At 37.4% G+C, this 26,237-nt stretch overlaps 1 protein-coding gene across 21 annotated transcripts in view; it reads left to right on the top strand.

Annotated features, from left to right (window-relative positions):
• The window catches only part of LINGO2 (leucine rich repeat and Ig domain containing 2), a 538,477-nt gene that overhangs the window by 391,515 nt on the left and 120,725 nt on the right, over nucleotides 1-26,237 (top strand). For 2 of the 21 annotated variants that reach the window (XM_083818688.1, XM_083818684.1), the window contains 2 exons: nucleotides 1,348-1,416; nucleotides 2,400-2,532. The exons of 16 other annotated variants lie outside the window; for them this stretch is intronic. Coding sequence is in view for 2 of the 5 variants with exons in the window: in XM_083818683.1 (XP_083674809.1) it covers nucleotides 1,414-1,416 (3 nt within the window). In the remaining 3 variants the exon portion in view is untranslated. Of the gene's footprint in view, nucleotides 1-1,347; nucleotides 1,417-2,399; nucleotides 2,533-16,793; nucleotides 17,207-26,237 lie in introns of all 21 variants that reach the window. 3 more of the 21 variants (XM_083818683.1, XM_083818682.1, XM_083818689.1) reach the window with 2 other exon arrangements.

Below are 26,237 nucleotides of genomic sequence, written 5' to 3'. Positions count from 1 at the left end.
GATCATTTTCTGTGTCAGACAGCTGCAGTTCTACTTTTATTCTTCCACTGTAATTTGAATTACAGAGAAGCTTGCTTTGGGAAAACTAATTCAGTGCAGGTGTAAATACTTGGTAATAACAGAAGGTAATAATTCTAACTCTGAAAATGTGGTGTTGGGGAGAAGGGAGAAGCCATATTGCTTGAATGATATGAAAGAATCAAAATCTATACAGTTTGGGGCCTGTGAAAATAACTCAAGATAAAAATAATTGCCTACTTCAAAAGTGTTTCTGCTGTGTTTTACTTCTTACACCTTTTTCATGTAATATACTGAGATTTGTACTACCTTGATACCTTGGCCATGCTCCGGGACTCTCTCATACTAGGTGGTATACAAGCAAAGAATAAGCATGCTCTTCCCCATGGTGTTTACAATGTGCATTCAAGATGAGACAACAGTTGGAAAGAGGGAGGGATACAAGACAGCGAGGCAGTACTGATCAATACATGAGGCAGTGACCTCTGCAGTACCTAATTGATGCTAGGGCTTTGTGAAGCAGTACAGCAAAGGAGAATTTAAGAAGGCTTTGAAAGTGTTTTCAGGCAGTTCTAAAGCTTTGAGAGAAAGCTTAGAAAGAGATGTAAATCTATTACAGAGGGTAAAATCCATAAGTGAGGAGAAGATAATTATATTGCATTAAAAAACTCTCTGCAGTGCTAGGGTAATGCAACAAGCATTCTGAACTTAGATGTTCTCCAGCTAGGACCAATGATAGAGGACCTGGGCGTAATACATTTTTAAGGCTTGAGAATTTTACAGAACATCAAAGGTTACAAAGGAGGTTCATTTCAGCTGGGACTTTCTGTAGAAATCTCAGTCACCTGCAGAATACCTGAAAAGCTCTGCAAGCTCTTCTGCCTAAAGACAGGCTGATATTACACTCTTGGTTCTGGAATTTCTCTGAAGTATGACCATGAGTCAGTTTTCTTGTGCATAACCATAAAATGGGAGAAATAGAATTCCATTGTCAACCAGACGGGCAGATCTCTAGTTCCAGAATAAGGGTTTTAGTGACAGTAAGTGATAGAAATACCTTGACCAGTTATATAAAATAAAAAATGTAGCTGAAAGAATTTGGACATGCTTTTTGGTTAAGATAAGAAAGAATGAACTTTTCAATTCAAAGTGGCTAAAAATACCACCATCACTCTATATGGTATCTACTTTAACAAATTCGAAAACCGTATGTTAATTTTAAGCAGATAAAAAAAAAATAGATGGTATGCCTTTTACTCTCAGCAAAGCACTAAATTTTTATGGAAAATGTGCATGCTAATTTTTTCTTATTGCTTATCTGGTTTACAGCTGTGCCTGAGTGACAGCTTTTGGGAAGCTTAATTTTATAGAACAACAAAAAAAAAATCACCACAGATGGTAAGTTTCATGAGTCCTTTCTATGCAAGCTATAGGACAGACACCACAGGAAAAAGAAGCTCTAACCTTTACAGTGTTGAAGGGTAACTTTAAAAAGCCATCAAGCTCAACAAAATAAGAAACCTTTGTTATTTAAAGTCATAATTAATATACTTCTCCGTTAATATTTACTCCATACTGAGATTTAGTAATCAGTTTATTCAATATTGGTGTCACTTTTTCACCTGGAAACATACAAAAATGTGGACTGTCTTCTAACTTCAACAGTAAATTCTAGAGTTGCTGACAGTACTACTCTTATCACAGAAAAATTGTAACTATTTTTCAGTTGATGCTTTAAAACAATTAAGTTACACTTCAAAGAGTGGTTTCTGTTTGTTTTGTGTATTTTTTTAACTTTTTTTTTTTTTTGCTATGGGATAAGGTCAAATTTTTTCTACCATACCTATTAAACTCCTTAGAAGTAATTAAAAATATTGTAAAGAGAAGAGTAAGAAAAACATTCTTCTAACAAAGACTGATATTTATTCTGCCTGCTTGAAGTTCAATTTAAATGTGCTTTCTTTGAATAAAAACTAAAAAGCCTATTTAATGTTAATGATTAGGGAAGAGTTTTTATTTCTGACTGAAAGAATTATAGCTCATCTTTTCTTTAATAGGAACAGTAAGTAAAAATAATTATTCATCCATGCTTGCCATCTCATTAGGCATTTGATGTAAAAATCTCTCCAATAAAAACTTTAAGTAGTTTTTTTTTTTTTTTCTTTTTGCAAGGTTAGACTGAATAAGGTTTATTATTTCCATTAGGACTTAGAATTTGATTATTCAATCAACCTACTTCAATCCAGGAAGTCTCTTATGGTCCATTAATTTAGTTCTGCTTATTGGTTTGTGCCATGATTGTTTAAAGGGAAAAAAAAAAAATGTTCTAATTAAAAGAAGAAAAAGATGGTTAGTTCCTTCCAGCTTCCCTTTCTTCTCAGTGTTGGGTCAGTCTTGCAGCTAACCTCACAAGCAGGGGAGGCGGAGAGTTGTAAAGAACAGAAACAAGCCAGAGGAGCCTGTGCAGACTGGTAGTCATCCTTGAGGAAATGTCAGTTTCCTTCCTGATCAAAGGTGAATTATTCTTTTGTTTGTTTCTTCACATTTACACAGACCTTTTTAATAATCTCTGAGGTCTTAAAGAACTACCTTGGAAACTGACTTGTTTCTCTTCCCCTTGTCTAAAGAAGAGCCTATGAAAGGGCTGTAATAATAGTAGGGGTGTTCTTTACCTGCCAATTTGCAAATTCTTTATAATCAGTTAACATGGGCCTAAAATCTTTATAAGGGAGGACATGTAATCTTTACTTAACATAGCTGCGACACAGGGCTTAGGCAGTTCCCTGCATGCTGACTTGTTTTTTTTAAAGGTTCTCGAAATGTCTAATTTTTGAAAAATTGATGAGTCCAGTGTCTAAATAATCTTGCAGAACTGTTCCACTGAGGCTATGAAATGCAGAATCATGGATTATACAGCCTTACCTCAGTAGGCTATTGTTGTATATTAATAGCAACACTTGAAATATCCATTTATAGGTACCATTTATTAGGTAGTGTTTATGCTTGCTGAATGCTGAAGGTTTATTTGAAGGGAAATTGGCTGCATAGTGCTCACTGTAACAGAAATTTTGGGATTCCCTCCTTGCAGTGAAAACAGGAGATATGAGACCTGCTTTTGTGTTTTGAGGTAAAGCAAAGCCATTCTACCATTTGAAGTAAACATGATGAAGCTGCTTGTAACTTCTGTTGATTCTCTGAAGTGTAGAATGGAGATGGGGTGAGGAAGTGGCATAAATGAACTCTTGTGGTCACCCTCCACTTGCCTGTTATACACGTCCAGGGTCCCTTTAATGCAATTTAACTCTGTTGCACTAAAGACAAGAGCTGAATAAATTCAGTGGTCTAAAATCAAAGTGCTGAAGACTATATAAGCTCTCATGTGACCCATAAGCACCATAAGAAAAAGTTGCTGAGTTTAGAAAGAGTTCAGCTATAATATTCTGCTATGTAGGATTGCTGCATAACCTAAGGAGTTAAACAAAGCCTAAGTGGTAATGATTAACACTTTAAACAGTCAAAGTAATTAGCTAAATTAGCACTTTTTTCCTGATTCTGTGATTACAAACATAAATACTTAGACTCACAGATTTTAGCTTATTCAGTGACCTGCTTGGTTCTGGAGGAAGCTGAATGGAATATAAAATGGTAATTCTGGAAGGGGGACTAAATGGAGATTCTTGGTTGAGGGGAACCCAATTTTGCAGGTTTCTTATAGTGTCTAGCTTGTTTTTTGTTGTTACTATTACTTTTGTTTTGTTTTTGTTTTATGTACTACACCAGTCTTGTCCCTGCTTAATTTTGACTCTTTTGGAAGATAAGCTAAAACATGAAAGGAAAGCTGTTGTTTTGAAAATTAGTATTTGTTTTAGTGCCTTTATAAAGCAGGACCACAGTCTCCTCTTTTTTATAAAGTCTGCATCAGTCAGTCGTTCTATATTCTGAATCAGAGTTGGCTTTCTCGATTTAGTTAGTTCCACATCCTTCTAGAGCACTTGCTCGCTTGATGGCATCACTGAAGCTAAAACAGAGACTGTCATGATTTTTAGTCCAAGCCTTGATGTTCAGGGTATAGAGGTTTCAAACATTGTTGACCCAAATCAAATTTCTACTTCTAATGTGGCGTTGAAGAGGTGTCAAATTTCATCACTAGCCTTTGAAGCTGATCTTGTATAAAAATGAATCTTCAAAGCTTTCTGAAGCTCTGTAAAGAAATGTCATGTTGTTCTGATGAACAGTTAAGAACAATCTTGGTTGAAGAAAGTTACTTTGATTATTGTTTTTTGGTTTGTTTTTTGTTTGTTTGTTTGTTTGTTGGTTTGTTTTATCCTTCCCTGCTTCTTTTTTTATTGGTATACCACTAAGTTAAAGAACTAAACTGTAACACGTGGATTTTATCTATGATCAAGTGAAATATTGATTCTTTGGCAAATATCTTCATTTCCATGCAAGTATATATACATGCTAAATTTGTAGTTGTCATCAAATATGAGAAAATGGTATGAATAGAATGAAACATGTCACAGACCCTCTATCACCACAGCATTTTTTATCTTTGTGCTGTTTTTGACAACCTGAGTTTTGTTAAGAGTTCACAGAATCACAGAATCACAGAATCGTCTAGTTTGGAAGAGACCTCCAAGATCATCTAGTCCAACCTCTGTCCTAACACTAACAAGACCTCCACTAAACCATATCACTAAGGGCTACATCTAAATGTCTTTTAAAGACCTCCAGGGATGGCGACTCAACCACCTCCCTGGGCAGTCCATTCCAATGCCTAACAACCCTTTCAGTAAAGAAGTTCTTCCTAACATCCAACCTGAACCTCCCCTGGCACAACTTTAGCCCATTCCCCCTCGTCCTGTCACCAGGCACGTGGGAGAATAGACCAATCGCCACCTCGCTACAGCCTCCTTTAAGGTACCTGTAGCGTGCGGTAAGGTCGCCCCTGAGCCTCCTCTTTTCCAGGCTGAACAACCCCAGCTCCCTCAGCCGCTCCTCGTAAGACTTGTTCTCCAGACCCCGCACCACCTTCGTTGTCCTTCTCTGGACTCTCTCGAGCACCTCCATGTCCTTCTTGTAGCGAGGGGCCCAAAACTGAACACAGTACTCAAGGTGCGGCCTCACCAGAGCCGAGTACAGGGGGACAATCACCTCCCTAGACCTGCTGGCCACACTGCTTCTTATACAAGCCAGGATGCTGTTGGCCTTCCTGGCCACCTGAGCACACTGCTGGCTCATATTCAGCTGACTATCAACCAGTACTCCCAGGTCCTTCTCCGCCAGGCAGCTTTCCAGCCACTCATCTCCCAGCCTGTAGCTCTGCTTGGGGTTGTTGCGCCCCAGATGCAGGATCCGACACTTGGCCTTGTTGAACTTCATACAGTTGACCTCAGCCCATCGGTCCAGCCTATCCAGATCCTCCTGCAGAGCCTTCCTTCCCTCGAGCAGATCGACACACGCACCTAACTTGGTGTCATCTGCAAACTTACTGAGGGTGCACTCGATCCCCTCATCCAGATCATCAATAAAGATATTGAAGAGAACTGGCCCCAGCACTGAGCCCTGGGGGACTCCACTAGTAACCGGCCTCCAACTGGATTTGGCTCCATTCACCACAACTCTTTGGGCCCGGCCATCCAGGCAGTTTTTAACCCAACAAAGCGTATACCAGTCCAAGCCACGAGCAGCCAGTTTTTTGAGGAGAATGTTGTGGGAAACGGTGTCAAAAGCCTTACTGAAGTCAAGGTAGATCACATCCACAGCCTTCCCCTCATCCACCAAGTGCGTCACTTGGTCATAGAAGGAGATCAGGTTCATCAAGCAGGACCTACCTTTCATAAACCCATGCTGACTGGGCCTGATTGCCTGGTTGCCCTGCAAGTGCCGCGTGATGACCCTCAAGATAATCTGCTCCATGAGCTTCCCTGACACTGATGTCAAACTAACAGGCCTATAGTTCCCCGGGTCTACCCTCCGACCCTTCTTGTAGATGGGCGTCACATTTGCTAGCCGCCAGTCGACTGGGACCTCCCCTGATAGCCAGGACCACCGATAAATGATGGAAAGCGGCTTGGCCAGCTCCTCTGCCAGTTCGCTCAGTACCCTCGGGTGGATCCCATCCGGCCCCATCGACTTGCATACATCCAAGTGCTGTAGCAGGTCGCCAACCATTTCCTCGTGGATAGTGAGGGCTACATCCTGTTCCCCATCCCCTTCCACCAGCTCAGGGTACTGGGTATCCAGAGAACAACTGGTCTTGCCGCTAAAGACTGAGGCAAAGAAGGCATTGAGCGCCTCAGCCTTTTCCTCATCCTTTGTAACTAAGTTTCCCCCCGCATCCAGTAAAGGATGGAGATTCTCCTTAGTCCTCCTTTTTGTGTTGATGTATTTGTAAAAACGTTTTTTGTTATCTTTAACGGCAGTAGCCAGATTGAGCTCCAGATGAGCTTTGGCCTTTCTAATTTTGTCCCTGCACAGCCTCGCAACATCCTTATAGTCCTCTTGAGTAGCCTGCCCTCTTTTCCAAAGATTATAAACCCTCCTTTTTCTCCTAAGCTCGAGCCGCAACTCTCTGTTCAGCCAGGCCGGTCTAGTTCCGTGTCGGCTCGTCTTTGGGCACGTGGGGACCAACCGCTCCTGAGCCATTAAGATTTCCTTCTTGAGGAGTGCCCAGCCTTCCTGTACTCCTTTGCCCTTCAGAACCTCCTCCCAAGGGACTCTGCCAACCAGTGTCCTGGACAGCTCAAAGTCAGCCCTCCGGAAGTCCAAGACAGCAGTTTTACTGGTCCCCTTCCTGACTTCGCCAAGAATAGAGAACTGAACCATTTCGTGGTCACTCTGCCCAAGACAGCTCTCGACCACCACATCTCCCACCAGTCCGTCACTGTTTGTGAACAGAAGGTCTAGTTAATGGTGTTGTGTTTTTTTTTTTTTTATTGATTTGTTTATGTTTGTTTAATGTTGGTGGTTTTTAGTTACAACTGAAGTGTTTTCTGTGTCAATGAACCAAAATTGACATAAGCAGCAAGACTGCAGTCTCCATTTTTCTTAGTCAATGTGTCTCAGCTGTGGTCTGACCAAAGAACTGTTAGGAATGATAAATAGTTTCTCATGACTGAATCTAGAGCATCAGCTGGGAGTTTTTATTCATTCTCCACAGAGTGATGTAGGTGTACAGAAGTCAAACTTTCTTAATGCCCCGTACCAAATATATTATAAAAAGCATTGTAGTTTATCAGCACTGTTGCCAGCCTTAGTCATTCTTCATGCATTCAGCATACGACCACTGCACAGCCAATTGGGTAGCTCATAAGCTGGCCTAGTGCAAGCACACAACAGAGAAATTCTTGCCAGAGCTATGCAAACAGTAGGCTTCTGTCCAGATCCAGATAATGTGTATTTTGCTGAGTCTTCACCAAGCTCCTGGATACTCTATCTCCTCTGTTCCTTCTCAGGAGCCAGCTACAGGAGGCTTGATGCTGCATTTAGCTGAAAAGGCTTCATTCAAGGTTTGGGCTTCATACCAGAGCAAATGCTGGCATACTGCTTCTTACAGGGGATCCTATTAAAGTTGCCTGCCTATTTCTACACACTTATTTTTTGTTCTAGCCATGATGGGTTTTATTAGAAAAAACTTGTACCTCACATGCCACATTTTGCTACTGAGAGTGTTGACATTTACAGTACCTCCTGCTCCTTTACCAGTATCCTGACAGGCCAGACAAGGAAGAAGTTGCTGCTTAAATTTCCTCCTCCAGACGCAATTTAGATGCTATTAGGTTACGAGAAAGTAGAACCAGATTAAAACTGCTTTTATTTCAACTTCTTTGCAAAACTTTTTCTCTCTCAAAAAAAAAAAAAGTGTATTTTGTGAAACCACAGAGATGCGCAGCTGCAGTCATGACTTCAAAAGGGTGATGAGGAACATGACTGCATGAATCAAAAGTGGGAGCTGAACAAAGCCATGGGATAGGACTGGAAGTGACCATTCCTTCTGTGAGTAGCTGTGTTAGGAGGGTTAGATTATCTATTTAGCTAACCTCTGAGGATTTTTAAATGCAGGTGAACAGCTTGTCTGCTGTGCAGTAATTATATATTTTTTTACATGAACCAGGTTGTTGTTTCTCTTAGATGGCTGGACAATAAGGCTTTTCTTGCTTCTACAAGACCTAGTAGCTGTATGTAACTCCTGCTGAGGTTGGTGACTGATGTCATAGTGTAGTAATGTCAGTGATTATAAACAGACCTATCTGTGAAGCAGTACACAAGGACAGTGTAAGTCTGCTGAAGCTTTTGAAATTAAACCATATGTACTTTACACTTTATGGGAACAGTGCTTATTTTAAAACCCTTCACTCCCCAGAACAGCATGAGCAATTCATCTACAGGCTAGCAATGTTGTACCTGCTGTTGCTTTTTAGACAGAAGATCAATGAATACGAGTAACTTGAAAAACTAACAACCTTTTGATGCCCACCATTGGGGAGAGCCAGAGAATTGACTTTGCACTGAGAGAATCACAGAAGTTGGTATCTGTCTCTACTCATTACTGATGTCAGTGGGCAGTAACTAGGTAGCCATGCTTGAGAAATAATGATGCTTTATATAACCATTCCCACCTGTAGTGTCAAGGCTCTAGACTTCTTGTAGCTCATTTATGTCTGATAAGTTAAAAAAAGTTGTCCCAAATTGCTTCTTTGTTAGAAGTAAACAGTTAGAACACCTTTTGGCAATCAATACCTTTCTCCAGCACCAGATGAGAGACAAAATAGAACCTATTAAGGATGCATGAAAATAAATTGATAGCACATCTCTATAGTTGTAAAACTGGCCTTTCTAAGAGTGCATCATTCCAGGAAAGCACCCATTTGTGGTCTGGTATCATAAATTAACCTACCTGTTGGGTTTCATTTTTTATACGAGTTTTTCACTTAAATTGTTTCTTTGGGATTACTGTTACTGATTTTATTGAGACCTGCTACATGTTCAGCCTTTTCAAAAATTTCTGTCTATAAAGACATTACTTGAAAAGTGTTTTGTTGGTGTAGAGTATTCCTTCCAACCACTTTTGTAATAAGCTGTAAAGCATAAACAATAGATAACTCATTTAAAAATTATTTCTCTTAATTAGTATCTGATATTCTCAATCCTGTTATAATATTCTAATATGATTTTGATAAGGGTCCATCCATACAAAATAGAGAAAACTACTATATGGTGTAATGACAGAACTCATTCTGCCCTGTACATTATGGGATATTACACTGTGTTGTAATGAGCATCACATATGCAGTAAACTAATAATTTTTAATTGGAATGAGGGATACACTGGGGGAAAACAACAAAGAAAATCTTGTTCCACAACAAAACTCTAATAAAAGGTAACAAAACGAAATATGTTGATTGTACTTCAGTCTCACTGTCAACTCTCCTAATTCAGCAAGACTCCTAACAAGACAGCAAAGCTGACTGCTCAGTTACATGCCTCGGAAAAGAAAAGATCCTCTTTTGTGATCGTGCATGTGGTTATTTATTATTATTTCTTTGTTGCATATTCTATCAGTGTGCTCCCAGGTGTATTTTAGAAGCGAAATGGGAAATCCTTGCTTTGCTGAAGTCTGTTGGAATTTTGCCAGTGGCTTCAGTGAGGAAGTGTCACTGATTTCACCAGAAAAGCACAACTGTCAAATCTAATTAATAAGATCTTCCTTTGACTTTTGCTAGAATGTATACATCCCAGTATGTGTAAGGGTTGTGAAAATGGGGTTTGGATTTTCACCATAAATATAATAGCTAGCAGGAATGCGTGATGAAATTACAGTCAAGCGAGACAATAAGTCAGATGTATAATCCAGAAATCATCAGGTAGGGACAGAAAGTAATATTGTGTCTGTATATAGCATAAATGAGGCTATTATTCAGGTTTCAAAAGAGTTGTTAAAAACAATGGAAAAGATTCAGAGAAAGGCTACAGGAATAAGCAGTAGAGTTAAGAGCTTAGAGCTTACCCTATTTTTCACCTCCAGTTGTAGTATAAGAAATTAAATGACATATGCCTACATGAATGTTTCTGGAAAAGTTATTTGTAGTAGGTAACTCAATATAAATAAAATAAATAAATAGAAAGTAGTATCCAATACTTTTAGAACAGAAACTACTTTTAACACTAGGAATAATTAGCAATAATTGACATCAGTGATGACAAAATGATTGTCCAGGGAATAATGCTGGTCATTCAATCATTTGAAATTCTGTTTCAAGACAGATTCTTTCTAAAATGTGGACTGTAGGTTAAGAGAAGTAATGAGTCTAATATGCAAACTGCTAGAAGACCTCCTGGTGTGCTGGAAGTGAGCTAGGTAATCATTCCTGCAGTCTTTTAAACTAAGAGACACATATACATTTTTGTTTGTTTGTATAACATTTTCTACTTTTAAAATACTGTATTTTGCAAACCACTTCTCACACAAAATTATGCTACGGACTATTTGAAATGTAGCTGTTTCATCTTCCAAAGTCTCTACACCTGTTGCATGTGATGCTATATAGAATATCTAATATTGAAATAATTATTTGGACAAAATTCATAAATTTAATTCTAACATTGATATTCAAAAAAAAAATTAGAATTACTATACCCATATGAAAACAGCTTCAGTTTTGAAATGGTGTAAAACAGTCAGAAAAAAATTCATGGGAAAATATTTGTGAGGAACCTCATCATTTTCTCATTAACTAGTTTTTTGGGAAAAACAAAGAAATAAAAAAAAGTAGTCAAGAGCATATTGCCTGGTTGTGTTTGGATACTCTTGGTTTCATTTGGATAAAAATAAGGCATTATATTAACTTAAATGACATCCAAGTTTTTGTTTGACAGAGAAAACATCAGCTGTTTTTAACACATGGTAATCTGACACATCTTGCTTTTAAAAACAAATGAACAAACAAAAAATCCAGCAATTGAATCCAATCCAGATTTAACATTAGACTGGCATATATTGTTTATTAGCTATTGTTGAAGTTAATTGTATAAAATGTTCTGCAGTTGTGCATATCAGTAAGAAATATAAATAATTATGTCATAGTTTCAGATACTACTACAGTCTATCTAAAAGTCATGTGAGCATAGATTTTTATAAATCTTTTAGAAAGAAGTATAGCCCTTTTTCCTTCTATTAAAATAAGAAAATAGCAGCCTAAATTGTAAGAAAAGAATAGATCATAAAAATATGGGTGGCAGTTGTTGTTTTAGAATAATGGTGTTTGGAATATTGTTGGATTAATTGTTTTGTATTATTATGCTTATAGTTATTAAAAATACTGTAATCCTTTGGAATAATAACTTTTAGAGAGATTTATGGGACAAAAGAAATAATATTACATAATTAATTTGGGCACACAAACATACTGAAAAACAGCAAAAACTAAATGAAAATTAAGAAGATTTAAGGATTTTATTGCCTAAGAAGAGTATGTGCCTTTCCCTTAAAATGATCTCCTCTCTCATACAACCTTCCCAAATTATCTTGGAAAAGCTTCCAGGCATTATGATGAGCCTATCACTTCTTACTATATAGTGTAAGAATATCCTCTATAGTGTATATACTGTCCTGTACACTCTTGCTGTGTTCATCTCTGAAGACAACAAGCAGTATCTTGCTACATAAACAAGTAAGACCACCCTTGTGAGAATGGGAATTGAAGCAGAATCCCTTACTTCCTAATGAATAGACCATTAAAAATGAATGGAATGCATTTTTTGATTTCTTTTGGAGAGCTTTCTCACAAGCAAAACAGGTAGGGTTTGTTTTTGTTTGGGTTGGTTTTTGGGTTTGGGATTTTTTATTTTTTTTCTGTACATGACAAGAAAACTTGTGAAAACTGCCTATGTTTTTCCTTAAAATTTTACATTCTGAAGGAGTAACATTTAAGTGTTTAACCTCTTTGCAGATGCTTGAGTGTTTTTTTCTAAGAGCGAAATTTTTCTTCATGCACTTATATTTACAAGACAAACTACAATAGCAGCAGAAAGAACATCTGATGCAAGAGAGAAACACAAAATAATCAATAGTAGAGGAGATGAACTAGATAAATTTGACGCTTAGTGAAATGTTATTCCAAGTAGTTTGCAGAGCTCAGCAGAATCAGGAAGGCCCGCTATTAAGCTGTTCTTTTTAAACGTGAAGTGCTGTTTGTTGGAGTCACATTCAAATAATGCACTCCAGGTAAAATCTGCAGTGATCTTATTTATTTATTTTGCCGAGTTTTGTTTGAATACCCGTCTAGGTAGTACTAAAATCTAAAGAGCATATTTTCCTTTACTGTATGCACAGAGATGAAACCCCGGCACACACAGCAAGAAAGCAGTGTGTCGTGAGTGCCCTGGGACCCACGCACGGCCTAGTCATGGCCCTGTCCGGAGGATGCCGCACGCTCAGCTGCCCCGGTGGGGCATAATCCACTCATAATCGTGGGTGGCCCACTTCAAAGAGGAGCAAGAAGACAAAAGCCATGTTGATCTCACAGAATACTCCTGAAAATAGACACAGCCTGGTTCAGCTAGCTATCCTGTTTCCAGCAGTAGCTTATTTATTTACATGTTTATTCATTTATTTTGCTCATCTTCTCCTCAGCCCAAGTGACTTTGTGTTTTTCCGCCTGGAAAGTTACGTTTCGCAGTTCATTATCTGGTGAAAGTTGGCTGTCTCCTTCAGACTAAAAGCTTTTCAGCTGTCTTTGGAGACTTCACTTTCAGAAACATACTAGATAGTTCCAAATGACAATGATGTTGAGTACGGATATTGCCTCCCAGTTAGAGTGAAAAGACCTGCTCCCTCCCTGCCACCACCGAAGATCACTCAGTGCTTTTCTGTTTTGGCTGAGATGTGGTCATTCTTGTTCCTCTCAGAACCAGTAATATCCTTGTGAGAAATTCTTTTAGCCCTACTAAACTGTTTTTTTGTTGGTGGTGGTTTGTTTTGGTTTGTTTGTTTGATTATTTTTTTAGAAAAACATTTTTAAAAAATGCCCATGGAGATTATGAAAAAAGAAAAATATTTAAAAATTAAGTCAATTTGAAATCTGGCTTTTTCCTCCTGGCTTATATTATTGAGTAGCTACACTGTCCAAAGTGGGACTGCTTTAATAGGGAAAAACAGAAGGATAAGAGATGAAAGAGCCTTAAGAGATGAAATCCTGACTCAGGAAAAAAACACAAGCTGTTTTCTAGCCTTCACCTTGAAATTACTAATAGGCTGAAAGGAAAGAACCATGGGTAAATATATCCAACATTGCTTGTGCATTAAAAAAAAAAAAAATCCATATTTATTAAAAATTCATCAGTTGACTTAAATGCTTGATTTAATGAATTTTTGAAATACAACATTAGACCTTGAATTTCCATGAAGTTGGTTCAGAAATAAAATATTTTGGATAGAATATAAATTAACATATTTGAGTTATTTATCACAATGCTATGTTTTTTAATGGATAAAAATATTTTTCCCTAACTTGTGATTTTTTTTCCCTTTGGAGAGCACATTCATCTTTATACACACAAAGACCTAAATGAATATATTTGGTATTTTAATTGGGCTGCTTAGTTTCTAAGATATACGATTTTTTAATCCAGGATGTAAATCACTGCAGACAGAAAAAAAAAAAACTCCTGTTCAATCCTCCATTTGCATCATTGCCATATCGTGTATGTTTTGAATATGCCACAACTTTTCAATGTTAGTCTGGCAGTTTCAGCACAGTAAGGTCGCTGAAGAGTCCTAACTATACAATAATTATTTGTTTTTTGTGTTTTTTTTTTTTGTACTTGCATTTTCAGACTTACATACATACCAGCAACTAGCAATACTTCACAATAGCTTGATAATGTCTGTTCCTCTCAGCCCAGAGCCATGTAGCTCATAATTTATATTAAATTTAATTCATTATTGCTTTAATTTATTTATAGAACATCTTTTTTCATTTTCATTAGTAACTAATGATGATGCTTCAAAACAATGTGTACACCTTAAAGTAATGAAAATGTGAATCCAACTTCTCCAAAACTGGACTTCATATTTTGTTTCTACTTACTCTTTAAGAGTCACACGCAAAAAGCATTTGCAAATCAGCCTCTCTGATTCTGTTTTATAGTACTATTTTTTTTTTACTTTTTTTTCCCAAAAAAATTAAAGTCCAGAATTTAAATAAGCATCAAGTATGAACACTACCAGACAGCATGAAACTTTCACTTTCTCAAGTTTCTCATTATTTCTGATATCTCAAGCTGAAAAATCTGGGAACTTTAAATGTATACCAACTGGAATTATTGCAGGGCAAATTCCTATTTATAAGTTGAGACATTCAGATATGATCATTTAAAATGCATCAAAAGAAGCATGTCCAGTAGGTCAAGGGAGGTGATTAGTGGTGGTCTTGAACACTAGTTTAAGGGTTGGACTAGATGATCTTAGAGGTCTTTTCCAACCTGAATGATTTTGTGATTCCCCTGCTACTCTATGAAAAACAAACAAATAGAATAAATGAATTCTTTTGTTTATAGGATACCATAGCATGTCATAAATGGGGGGGAAAAAATTATTTGTAGAAGAAATTCTTTTCATCTCATCTCTTTCATAAACTGCAGAGATTGCTGTACAGATAAAACAGCATATTCATTATAGTTCCTAGGCTGATTAGGGTATGTGATTTCATGAATTCATCATTCAAATTTCAATAAACAAAACTTCTAAAAGATTGCATTACAACTCATATACTTACAAAGAGTATGAAATAAACTGCATTACACAGATATTTAAGTTTGGGGTTTAGGGATAGATTTTTTTAGCTAATGAAAAAGTTTTCACTAGAAGTACTCCATAAATCAGTTTAAGTATACTTTATTTAAAAGTAGACTATTTTAATTTTGGTTATATTTCTTTTTAAGCCCATCTGAAGTTCATCTGAAAATATAACGTTTAAGCACAGGCTCAGTTTGTCATCTAATTCTGCTTAAAATAATACATTAGTAAGTGTCATGACAGCCTGTGACTGAGTGCTCAAAGATACTTCATTCAGTGCAATAGTCATGTTAATTTAAGTATGTCCTCGTGCTTGAAATGGCAGCATAACATCGTGACTTAAGACCATAGCACCACAGGACAATTCAGGCCAGCAGGGACTTGAGGAGGTCCCCATCTGACCTCCTGCCCAGAGGAGGCTCAGCCCTGGGGTCAGACCAAGTTGCTCAGGGCTTTATCCCACGGGGGCTGGAAACCCTCCAAGGAATGAAATGACACTGCCTCCCTGGGCCATGGCATCACAGTCTAGCTATAGGGATGCCTACACAGTGATGGCACAGGGATTTCTGTTATCCATATGCTGTAGATGCCTTATCTGAAGCAAGCTACTTAGCGTCTTCCTCTTTTGCAAAACAAAATTTCTATTTTCTATGCTTCTTTTAGAGATGTATGTTTAAGGATAAATCTTCTCAAGAATATCAGGTTCTCAAATATCTTATGTGTTAGTGATTAAAACACAAAGTGTTAGTTGCTGTAAAAGTCTGAAGTGAAGATTATTGTACAAGAAATTCTTCATATACATCATATTTTAACCATTCTCTGTCAGTTCCATTTTCAGTTCTAATCATAAAAACTTTTCTTCTTGTACTCTGGTAATGTTGTGAAGCCTAAGCAAATAGTTGTTAGATATCCACTGGAAGAAAATGAAGTGCTCTGTTACCACTTATAACATAGTTTACTTTTTTTCTGTTGAGAGGCATGTAGCATTACCACCCACACAGGGTAATGACCCAGTACCTAAGACATAAACTGGACCATTAACTTTAAAAGGATCTAAAATAGGAGGGCTAGGCACAGCATCTCATTTTAGATTCAGTCTTACTGGATTTTGTTTCAGTACCATCTGTCTGTAATATTTTAACAAAGGGGTAGAATGTAGGGGTTTTGCATGTGACTAAGAGCCACGTGTACACTCAGAGAAGATGAAAAAATGAAATTGGTTTAGGGAAAGTAATTCAAATGGTTCCTGCACATTTCAAATTTCTAGGGTTGAGAGAGGCAAGTGCATGGGCTAAAGTCCACATTCCCAATGAGACACACTCACAGATCATGGTATTCATAAATTCAAAATCTAACATGACAGAAAATGAAATATAGGAACATGAATGTACAAGCATATATATCAAGCATATATATTTTGTTCCATAGAGGGTTCCTCAAAACTAGTTGTTGACAAAATAGGACTTCTGCTATGAAGATCTCTGTTAATTTATGAAATCTTAATTGATATCAAATAAGGGCTATGTGTCCAAGTAATTCTCCTGGAAAAGGGCTTCCCCAGAATCTTCAGGGATGGCTGACTAGGGACAGATGTCTCTGATAGCGTTAGGAAAAGAGAAAGAAAGTATGTGAGCAAGAGAACGTGCTTCAATTTCTTGTACAAGTGAGGAGAATTACACCTGACCTTACATTTTGTGGTGAGTAGAGGGGAAGAAATGTCCCTGGTAACAGGTTTGGACCTGCTTGCTTTCCTTTGTTTCTTCTTTTCTTCTGCTTCTCTCTCTGCTGTTGCATCCACATATTATATTAGGAAGTTTACTTTGGTTCTGATGGAGTCTTTTTAGATTTACATGTGTTAATAAATATGGGCTGTTAACTTAAAACCTATTTGGAACAGTACCAACAGAGACTAAAAGATTTCTGTTAATCTTCTCCTTGGGAAAAAATAATAATAATAATAAAATAAATTGATTCCAGAGAGCTATTATCTTGGAAATCCCCCTCAGAGCAGGGTCATCAGGTACTTGGAGTTGTCCACAGGAGGAGACTTTATTATCTTGCCTGGGAGGAGACTTGTATTCCCATCCCATGTTCATCACAAGCATTGCAATCTCTGAGCTGGCACAGGCGTGTCCAGATGGCACAGAAGCACTTGAGACTGCCAATCAAGACCATCTATTCTTCTTCATTGCTAGCAGCTCCTGCCCAGCTCACCCTTAGGCATGTCTGGGCAAACCTCACTGTTGAGTCTGTGTATTTTTGGATCTGCTCTGCATCAGCCAGCATGGCTGTGAGCCAGTGGATTGCTTGGGTGCAGTCTGGAAGCTCTGCACTGCAGAAGACTGAGGCCTTTACTGGACTGCATTTTCTTGACTGGAGCTTTCAACAAGGTAATCCATTTAATGTCTGTAAAATAATGCATAGTAATGATTACTTGCTTAGGTGTTGCTGTTAGCCTATCTTGCTTTTTACTAGGGTGCATAATGATATATAGTAGGATATAACACTTAAAACACATCTCAGTGTAATTTTTTTGCAAACTGATAACTTCGAGGATTTAGATACTCATAATTCAAAACAGGTATTTTTTTTTTTGCATTTTCACTTGTAAGCTGGACACTGCAGCATCTTACCAAAGACAGCATTCATTTAAAGAAGCTCTAGAGTGAAGAGACATCATCATGAATAGTGAAGGGATTTCTTCTCACAGGACATAATTAAAAGCCCACTGACTTTCTGGACTTTAAAGCTTGGCATCCTTCATGCTATTGCTAGCGCAAGAGATTGTTTGTACAGTCCCACAACATAACGATGTTATTTTTTGCATGAACACTTGTAGCATGCTCAGCCTGACCTCTTTCAGTATTTACAGCTCCCGCAAAATGGAAGGTTACTGCACAATGTAATGGCATTTCTCTATAGTTGCCCATCCAGAATGGAGCTTGAAGAAAAGCAGATGGGTGGGTCAAGATGAGGGAGGCAAATACTGACACTCATTTCTGTTAGAAGAATTGGCTCATAAGGGAAGACTCAGGGAAAGAAGTCCAGGTGGGTATGACTGAGTGTTGTACAGGGAAAGCATCATGAATGCCTCAGAAATGTCTCAGTGCATCCCATCATAAGTAAAAACAGAATAAAAGAGTGCTGTAGCATGAATTACATACATTTTTGTGTGTGCATGTGTGACTGTATATATCTTTAAATAGGTGTAAATAGGATACTTAATCTTCCTGAAACCATTAGATTATAGAATGTTTTTCATAGAGCAGTCACCAGAGACGAAGTCTTTCTCACCAACCGTACAAGTTAAGCTATGCCTGTATATTGAGATTCACTGTAGATATGTTACTGTAGAGAAACATTGGTTGCAAGCAGAAATTGAAAGAGAAAACTTCCTTTTACTTTTTCCCCCCATTTTCAAAAGTTAATAAACTAGGCAACTGAACTGTAATTCCCTGAAAAGAACCTTCAGATTTGCTATGGGAAATTCAGTGAGGATTTCTGCTGTCATGCAGTATCACACACGTACAGGGTGCAATAAGACTAGAAAAAATATTTTGTAGACATACAGTGTTCTTCATCCAGCATCACATAAGACATGAATACTGCACTAAATAAGTTAAATGTAAGGGAGTAGCAGCAACAAGACTCACTGAAGAATTGAATGCCATATCCTTGCAGAAACTTCAGTGTCATTTACTGCTCTGTCACACACAACTGAAATAAGAAGGAGAAAATCAAGTTATTTAAGTAGCCTGTGTGCTTATTTCTACATTTTTTCATTGAATCTCTAAGCCTCTGATGCACTGCATTCACCTGGCATGCAATAAAGAACATAACGTTAGCTTCATAAGTTCAACCTCAGAGTATTTGTGCTTCAGGTACTTAAGGTTTCATCAACTTATCCTCTTTTCTTTGTTGCCCCATACCCTGACTTTTCAAATAGCCAGGACAGCTCTCCTCAATGTTTTCTACTTATGTTTCTGCTGTTCTTTATGCCCAGCAAAATTGCTCTTTGAATTCTGAAACCTTATTAATCCTGCTTATTAATCCTGTATTTGACCTCTTCTTGCTTAATGTTTCTCTCAATTTTTCAAGACAAGAGGAATGTCCTGAAGTTGGAAAGCACAATATTAAGATGAAAGGGGAAAACTGGGAGGGAAATTTTTAAGTGATAGAGAAACAAACTTGCCACATGATTTGGAATAAAAAGTGTTTATAAAAACTGAGGTTAATGATTAATCCTTCATGTGAGAACACTGACATTTCTGCATATTAATTAGAAAAAGGGGTACATACTTGATTATATATCAATTAGTGGAATAAAATTCCAGCTGAAAGAACTTAGTAGTATATCATGTGAAAACATAGAACAGTATAAAATACTTAGTGACTAGAAAGGGTAAATGTTTCCTTTTTATTTCTGTCCATCTAATTTTTTGTGTTTCTTAGTTTTGTTTCCTTTCTTCACTTTCTTATGGTCTGTGTGGCCTGAATTAAAAGAACTGTGATGGTGATTTGGTAAAATGATGGTGGAAACAAATGAAGTTATCAAAATGCTATCTGTATCTGCATTTTTCATATTTTCCATGCAGTCACAATGCTCTCATGAGTTTGAGAAGTTCTTTTACCCTCAGTTCATTCATGGGAAGCTGAACACAAACAGCTAGATAGAAGCCCAGATCCAGATCGTGACTTAAGTTAACAATTTCCAAAGATTCTAGTGAGAGTTAAAGACATTAGTGTCTTTGGTAATCCAATGTATGTGATTTACCAGGGAAAATCAAGATACCTGTAGCAGAGCAAACTGAACCCCAGCTCTTAAGTCTTAGCCTGCCTGCTTAACAAATAGGATGTTCTTACCTTCTGAAAGTAAGCCAACTGTTCTTTCATGACTAAGGTACTGAGTTTAAAGAGTAATTTAAAACTGAAAAACAACCAGAAACATATCTTGAAAAAATTGTGCCTAGAAACTGTTTATAAATATCTACATATCAGATGCTTCGTAATCATATAAATTGAATAACTTCTTCAAATTAGATATAAAAAATTTTAGAACAGTTCACTAAGTAAAGGTCAGGAGGAAGCATTTATAAGTGTTTTGCACCTGCATTTTAATACAAGGGAAACTGAAATCAGGAAGTTGCTACAGAATTTAACATTCCTGCTGAAGTATATTCCTTCAAATTAGCTTGATTTTCTGTGCTGGATAACAAGTACGCTTCTGTGTCTTCGTGCTGTAATTCAAATGACTACAGCATAAATTAGGTAGCTGCTTATAGCCATTTTTGCAAAGGAAAAATAAACAAATAAACTCTTTACCAAGCTTTGTATCTGAAATCAATCCTCTCAATTTAACTAACATTGAAAGAAGAATTGATTTTACTGATTTCTCCCTGAAGCATAATTGTGCCCCTTTCAACATCCATCTGTGTGCTCCACTAGGAGAACGGCACTTAGTTCACAAGCAACGTATCCTCTTTCAGACATAATACCTCTACCGAAATGGCTCTGACTGGCACAAATTAATGAAAAATTCTAGTTGCAAGACGTGGAATTTAACATTCCAAGAGAGACCTGCAGGTTGTTTTGCTGGACTCACACTGATGCAATCTGCTTTTACTGATACCTCTGATGAAGTATAAATTTAATCCTCAAATCCAAGGATAGCTGATGGGTTGCTCATAAGCAAAGTCAGGCAGTTTGGCTCCCCATTCTTTCTGGGAGGACTGCACAGCATGCAGCTCTCTGAGTAAATTTCCTGTCCCCCAGGGAAAGGACAGGTCTGAGAGGAAATACTGATTAACAATGTGCGTTGTATTGATAGCAACTCAGCAGTTCAGGTGGCAAGTCTAGAAGATGATGACAGACGTGGGATATTCTTAGGCAAGGAGCCAAGGGAGGCTTGGAGCTGTTGTGTCAGAGCACGCTGACGCAGTGCTGCGGGGCAGCGTCTGTGTCAGGCTGCTGATGGCCTTTCTTTGCCTTGGGGCTGGAGAAGGACACCTGAGGTGTGCAGTTTGGGGGTGCCTGTTTGGTCCTTTGTGCATGAAAAATGCACAAAGCTATGCTTTCCAGAGCTGGAAGTCCTGTGGGGTGTCAGCTTGACTTGAGGTGATCGCATGTTGCCTCTGTCATGGCTTACGAGTGCACATAATATACACTTCTATTCTCTGCTTTCCCTGGATAATACACCGCTGACGGATAACAGAGATGAAAGAGCCCACAGACCTTTGCCTTTGCATCTTCCTCATAACCCAGTACCTTCCACAGAAGCCCGCCTGGTTTCTGTAGCTCTTCTACTGAGCCGGTTTTATAGTCACTTGGTCCACCTCACTTGACACTCGACCTAAGCTTCTTCAAAGGATCAGAGACCTTGTGGCAGTCTACATCAAAACAGGAATGCTTTTGAAATCTAATCAAAGCTGCAACATATTGATCCCTCCCTCTGCTATCACTCGTAAGAAAAAGGCGTTAGCAGCGCTCAGTCTCCAGCTGACTGAACCAGCATTTTATCACAAGTGAAGTAACTCTGAAAGAAGGAAGAAGGGTAAAAGAATTCTGAATGCATTAAGTAACATGAAGACTGGGTACAGAAAACAGAGGGCTTTTTTGTTGTTGTTTAATTCCATGGTTTTTAAGTAAGATAGTTGCTAGAAGCAATGTAGTGTTTCAAAGTTAATAACTGCTAATGTTTCATATGTTTAGCAGTGCATTTTTAATTTAAAATTAATTTTGAAAATCATGCAAACAATTGATATGATGAATTCTGAACTTGTGCAAATGTTATATTGTCTGAAGTGCTAGGTAATCTGTTTGATACATTAGCTATATTCAGTTAAATGTATTTAACTGATTTTTGAAAGTGCTTTTAGCAAATTTCAAATAGTGTTTTTAAACTTATTTTCTGAAAAATTTTCATATGGCTTGAATAAACAAAATTCCTGAGTTTGATTTAGATTTCATCTGGATAATTCCTCAGTGATTCCAAATGTGATTTATACTAATATAAGTGCATTCATTGAAGCATTTAGGATCAGCCCGGGTTTGCACAGATTTCAGAGAGATAACGGTCTCCCCAAGTCTGTAATTGCAAGTGTATAGCAGCCTATTGCAATGTTCACTTTGCTGCTACTGAAGTTCATGTAGCAAAGCTTTCAGAAGTGTATACTTTAATTGAATACATAACTTCCAGTTCCCCCAGCGGCTTCTTTGCTTATCCCTGTTTTACCTCCATTCTAAGATGTGAATTGTACAAACTAGGATTTGACCTTAGACTTTTACAATGAATAATAAGCAGGTATGTAGAGAAGTGTAAGCTGCACACATAGGAAGCTGTATGATCTTGGAAGTGTGAGTTACAAGATGTGGCTCCTCATAAGTTCACTGGACTAATTATCCAGTGTCCAACTCTGCTGCTCTCTTAGACAATGACAATTTGTCTATTTCTAAATTAATATAAAAATTGCAAAGAAAAGAAAAATATTCACTTAATCCTAGGATGGATTCATGTGAACTAGTAAATACTAGGTATTTAGCCTAAGTTATTTAGCAATGAATATTGGTGGTTTGTTTTTTTTTCCTCTTCAGATGTAGACCTACCTACTTTTGATAAAGAACACAGCTTTATTTCTAAGCTCCTCAATCATTTTTGAAATGCCTAGACACATTAGGCATTGTGTCTATCAATGCCTAGACAAAATAGTAGGATACAGGATTAAAACCTGTTCATAAACAAAATCTATGAATTAAAAATGTAATCTAACTGTAGTCCATAAGCCATACCTTTCTACTTTAAAGACAAGGGAGGTAATAAATTATTCTGAAATAACGTTGACATTTATGTGTTCAGCCTATGTGGTGATTTAACTTGTACTGTATACAATGTCTTCTAAACTGAGGATTTGCTACTGTATGTAAAGAACGTCCTATGGCAGTTTGTGCTGTATAGCCTTGACACATTCTTGTCAGACATAATTCAGTGTCCCTGAAAATCCTAATTACTGAGCACAGGTGAAAATATATGCCAAAGATGAAAATATACACATAGACCTTTACACATACATGCTCCATACTCACTATGATTCTAAGTACTTATTACCACAATTATTACCATGTAATCATTTTATATGCTTGAATTTGATTATTATAAGGTTACAGAACTTTGCAGGCCTCATTAAGCTATAAGCAATGGTACATTATTGGTCATTTACTGTGCTTATTTGTCCACAAGGGAAAGAATTAAATTCTTCAAAAATGTACTTTTATCTGGCATTTGGAAAGCATAGCACAAAGGAATCAAAGTAAGCCATCTTATAAGACACTGCAGCAGGCTGTAAATGAAGCGGCTGCCTCTAGGCCCAGTAAAATGTGCCCTTGATTAGTTTTCTTGCATGCAAAGATCTCATAATATGATATAGTTACTGCACCTAGCTAGGGTCAAGACTTCATCAAACAGGTAGATAGGATGGTAGTAATGAGTATTTCTCTCTTGCAGCTTGAGAGGAGATTCGTATCAGTATCTCGTCAATCAAAGTATCAATCAATCTCATAGATTGGTGTTTTCCAGAAAGCCACGGGATGAGTTTGGTCTCGTTCCTAAGCAAGGTGTACAGGTGACCTAGCAGACCTGTATAACGTGTAGGTGCTATCTGGAGGAGAGTTGCAGCATTTGCATGGAAAGCCTGAAGAAGAGTTGAAATTTGGTCAGTGGAAACCAATGATAAGTTACCAGGAATCTTTTGCCACTTAAAAAGTAATTCAATATTGTTTCAACTTTTATTCATGTCATGTGGGCACAGTTTACCTCTGCTTTCCACAGCGGAGAAGGAGCTGTAATGACTTGGGACATTTTTTTACTCTTTCTCTTGAATTGTATATATTTAAAGAACATTTCCTTTAAGTAACTGGATTCCCTGAATAACTTATACTGCTATTGTGTGCTATACTCAGATCTAAAGAGTTATAATGAAGGCTTGTGATTTATCCTGAAGCATGCTTGACTGGATGATTTCTAATTTTGTGTAGTGCTTTTATTTTAAAGCTAGATTTTAAACTTTAATTAACGCATAGCTTATTTAGATTTGTTTCATACTCCTCCAACCTACATTTTACCTTTGTCCTAATGCTTCCTTGTAACTCCAGTCTTTGATATCAAAGTATAAATGTGATAAGGAAGCAGGCTATACAAAACAGATGTATGCAAAGTTAGAATCCTATTTACAGGACAATGTACACCTCTGTTCCTTTTCAACCACTTGCCTCTCTATGCACTTAGGTGTTGTACAATGCAATTTCACATTTGTCATGAATCTTCTGATTGACCTAACATTCCCTACCAATCTATTTCCTTCCACTAACAGTTTAACACCCTGCATTAATTGCGTTGGTGCTATTTGTGAAAGCAAATTAGACCTTTGTTATCCTTGAGCTGCTTGATAGGCTTCAGACAGTTTACATCCAGGTCAAAATTTGTAAATGTAAATGTGTTTCAAACTCCCATGTGATATTAATTCCAAAGTTGATGTCTCAACTGGATTATTTCTGGAACTCAAATAGCTCTCACACACATTGATTTTTTTTATTTTTTTTTTACCTCTGATTCCTTGCCATTATGTGCAAGCATCTACTTTGTCCTTTTTTTTGTACTGAACATTAATATTCTTCTGTGAACTTCAGTGCCATAGTCTGAAAACTTCATTTAGAATTCATCAATTTCCTTCCTTCCAAGCCTCCAAGATATCTCACAGGACGTCACCAACACAGTAAACTCTCATTCTGCTGTATTTCCAAATCCTGCCTCATTAGAACCCAAAATGCATTTAAAAGCATTGCATCATAGCTTTGTTGTTCTTTAGCTCTTGCTAGCCTTCAGAAAAGCATCTTTTCCATGGATATGCAAACATGGGTAACTCTCTGAATTACTGACCTCATATTTTGTAGGTTAATCATTCCTGAACTATTGTTGTCTGGTTCACATGAAACTCTGTATTTTCTACATAGATGTCTTGACTTTTGGCTGCTGTGTATTGCATAATTAAATACTGATAGAGCGAAAGATGAATGAGTTTGACAAGAACAATGCTATTCATCTTCCCTAGGCTTTCTCAGGGAAATCTCCCACTGATTTAAATTGATGTAAAATGGAAAGTGAAATTCCTTATGAAAATGAGATTTTTGTTATTGGAAAATGCTATGAAAGTGATATCATGTTGTTGTTGTTTTTGTTTGGTTTGGTGTGTTTGTTTGTTGTTCCTTGATGTGCTTTTATTCCAGTTTTCATCTGGCTTGATGGTGGAATCTAGCTGAGATGTTCTTATGATTAGCACTTAGTTAACAGATCTGCCAATATGTGCTTCAACAACATGCTGTTCCCTACACAGAAAGCTCACTAAATTTAAAGGTGGAAAACAGATCAACAGACCCACAAGAACAATTGATCATACCCAGAAGAACAAGGCCCAAGCAGTAGATTTTAAAAGTTTAGTAGCCCAGAAGATGATTCTTGGCTCTCAGGTTTTTTCAGGAGAGATGAATACAGAGTGGTTTCCTAGATGAAGAAGGCCAACTCAGTGCTGCCAGAAAAGAGCTGTTAGAAGAGCTGTTTTTTTTCTGGATTTTTTGTTTGATTGATGTTGTTCTTGTTGCTGGTATTTGCTAAAGTTGCACTGTTTTGTTATTTGAAATAAAACAAAGATGTGCAGAGCCTATAACATTCATTTTCTAGGCTAGCAGGAGGCACAAGCAGACATAAACACTCTAGTTCTTAGACTAAGATGCAATTCAGAATAATGGAAACTACAGCTGTGCCACACTTTGTGTGTAGATTGGCATTTAGATGCCACTTGGAGCTGAACCATAACACGTACATGCATGTGAGAGGATGAGCTGATGGGGAGAAAGCAAGCATATTTCTTGAATCAGTTTTCTTCAACACAAAATGATTTCCAATTTGTCTCAAGTGTCATCTGACTTGTGTATTCTGTTTTTCCAGATTTTCCAGAATAGTATCTGCAGTTTTCTCATTTAGGTCAGTTCTTATCCTTCATTTCTTTGTTGTCCCCCAGCTGACTTTGGATAGACAAGATGTCTTTGCATTGACAACAAAAGTCCTGAAATGAGGCATATGCTTTAGAAGGAAAAGTAAATACATCACGTAATTTGAAATGCGAAAAACATGTTATGCCAGTTTTTCAGTGTCATTATGTAAAGATGTAGCATCTGGGGCATAAGAAAAAGTCAGGAGAGATGCTTTAATAGAAAGTGTCAGAGCAACTCAACTCTTGTTCTCTCGCTCTGCCTGGCAAATTTGTATAAAGTAAAGGTTTAAATAAGAAAAACTTTAAATTCTGGAACTCTTGGAGTGATACATTGTATTTCTCTTGAAAGCTTTTACATGTACAGGCAATTGGAAATGACTCC

The sequence above is a fragment of the Anser anser genome, assembly GCF_964211835.1.
Source record: "Anser anser genome assembly, chromosome: Z".
NCBI lineage: Eukaryota > Metazoa > Chordata > Aves > Anseriformes > Anatidae > Anser > Anser anser.
This window is presented reverse-complemented; position numbering and strand designations above follow the sequence as displayed.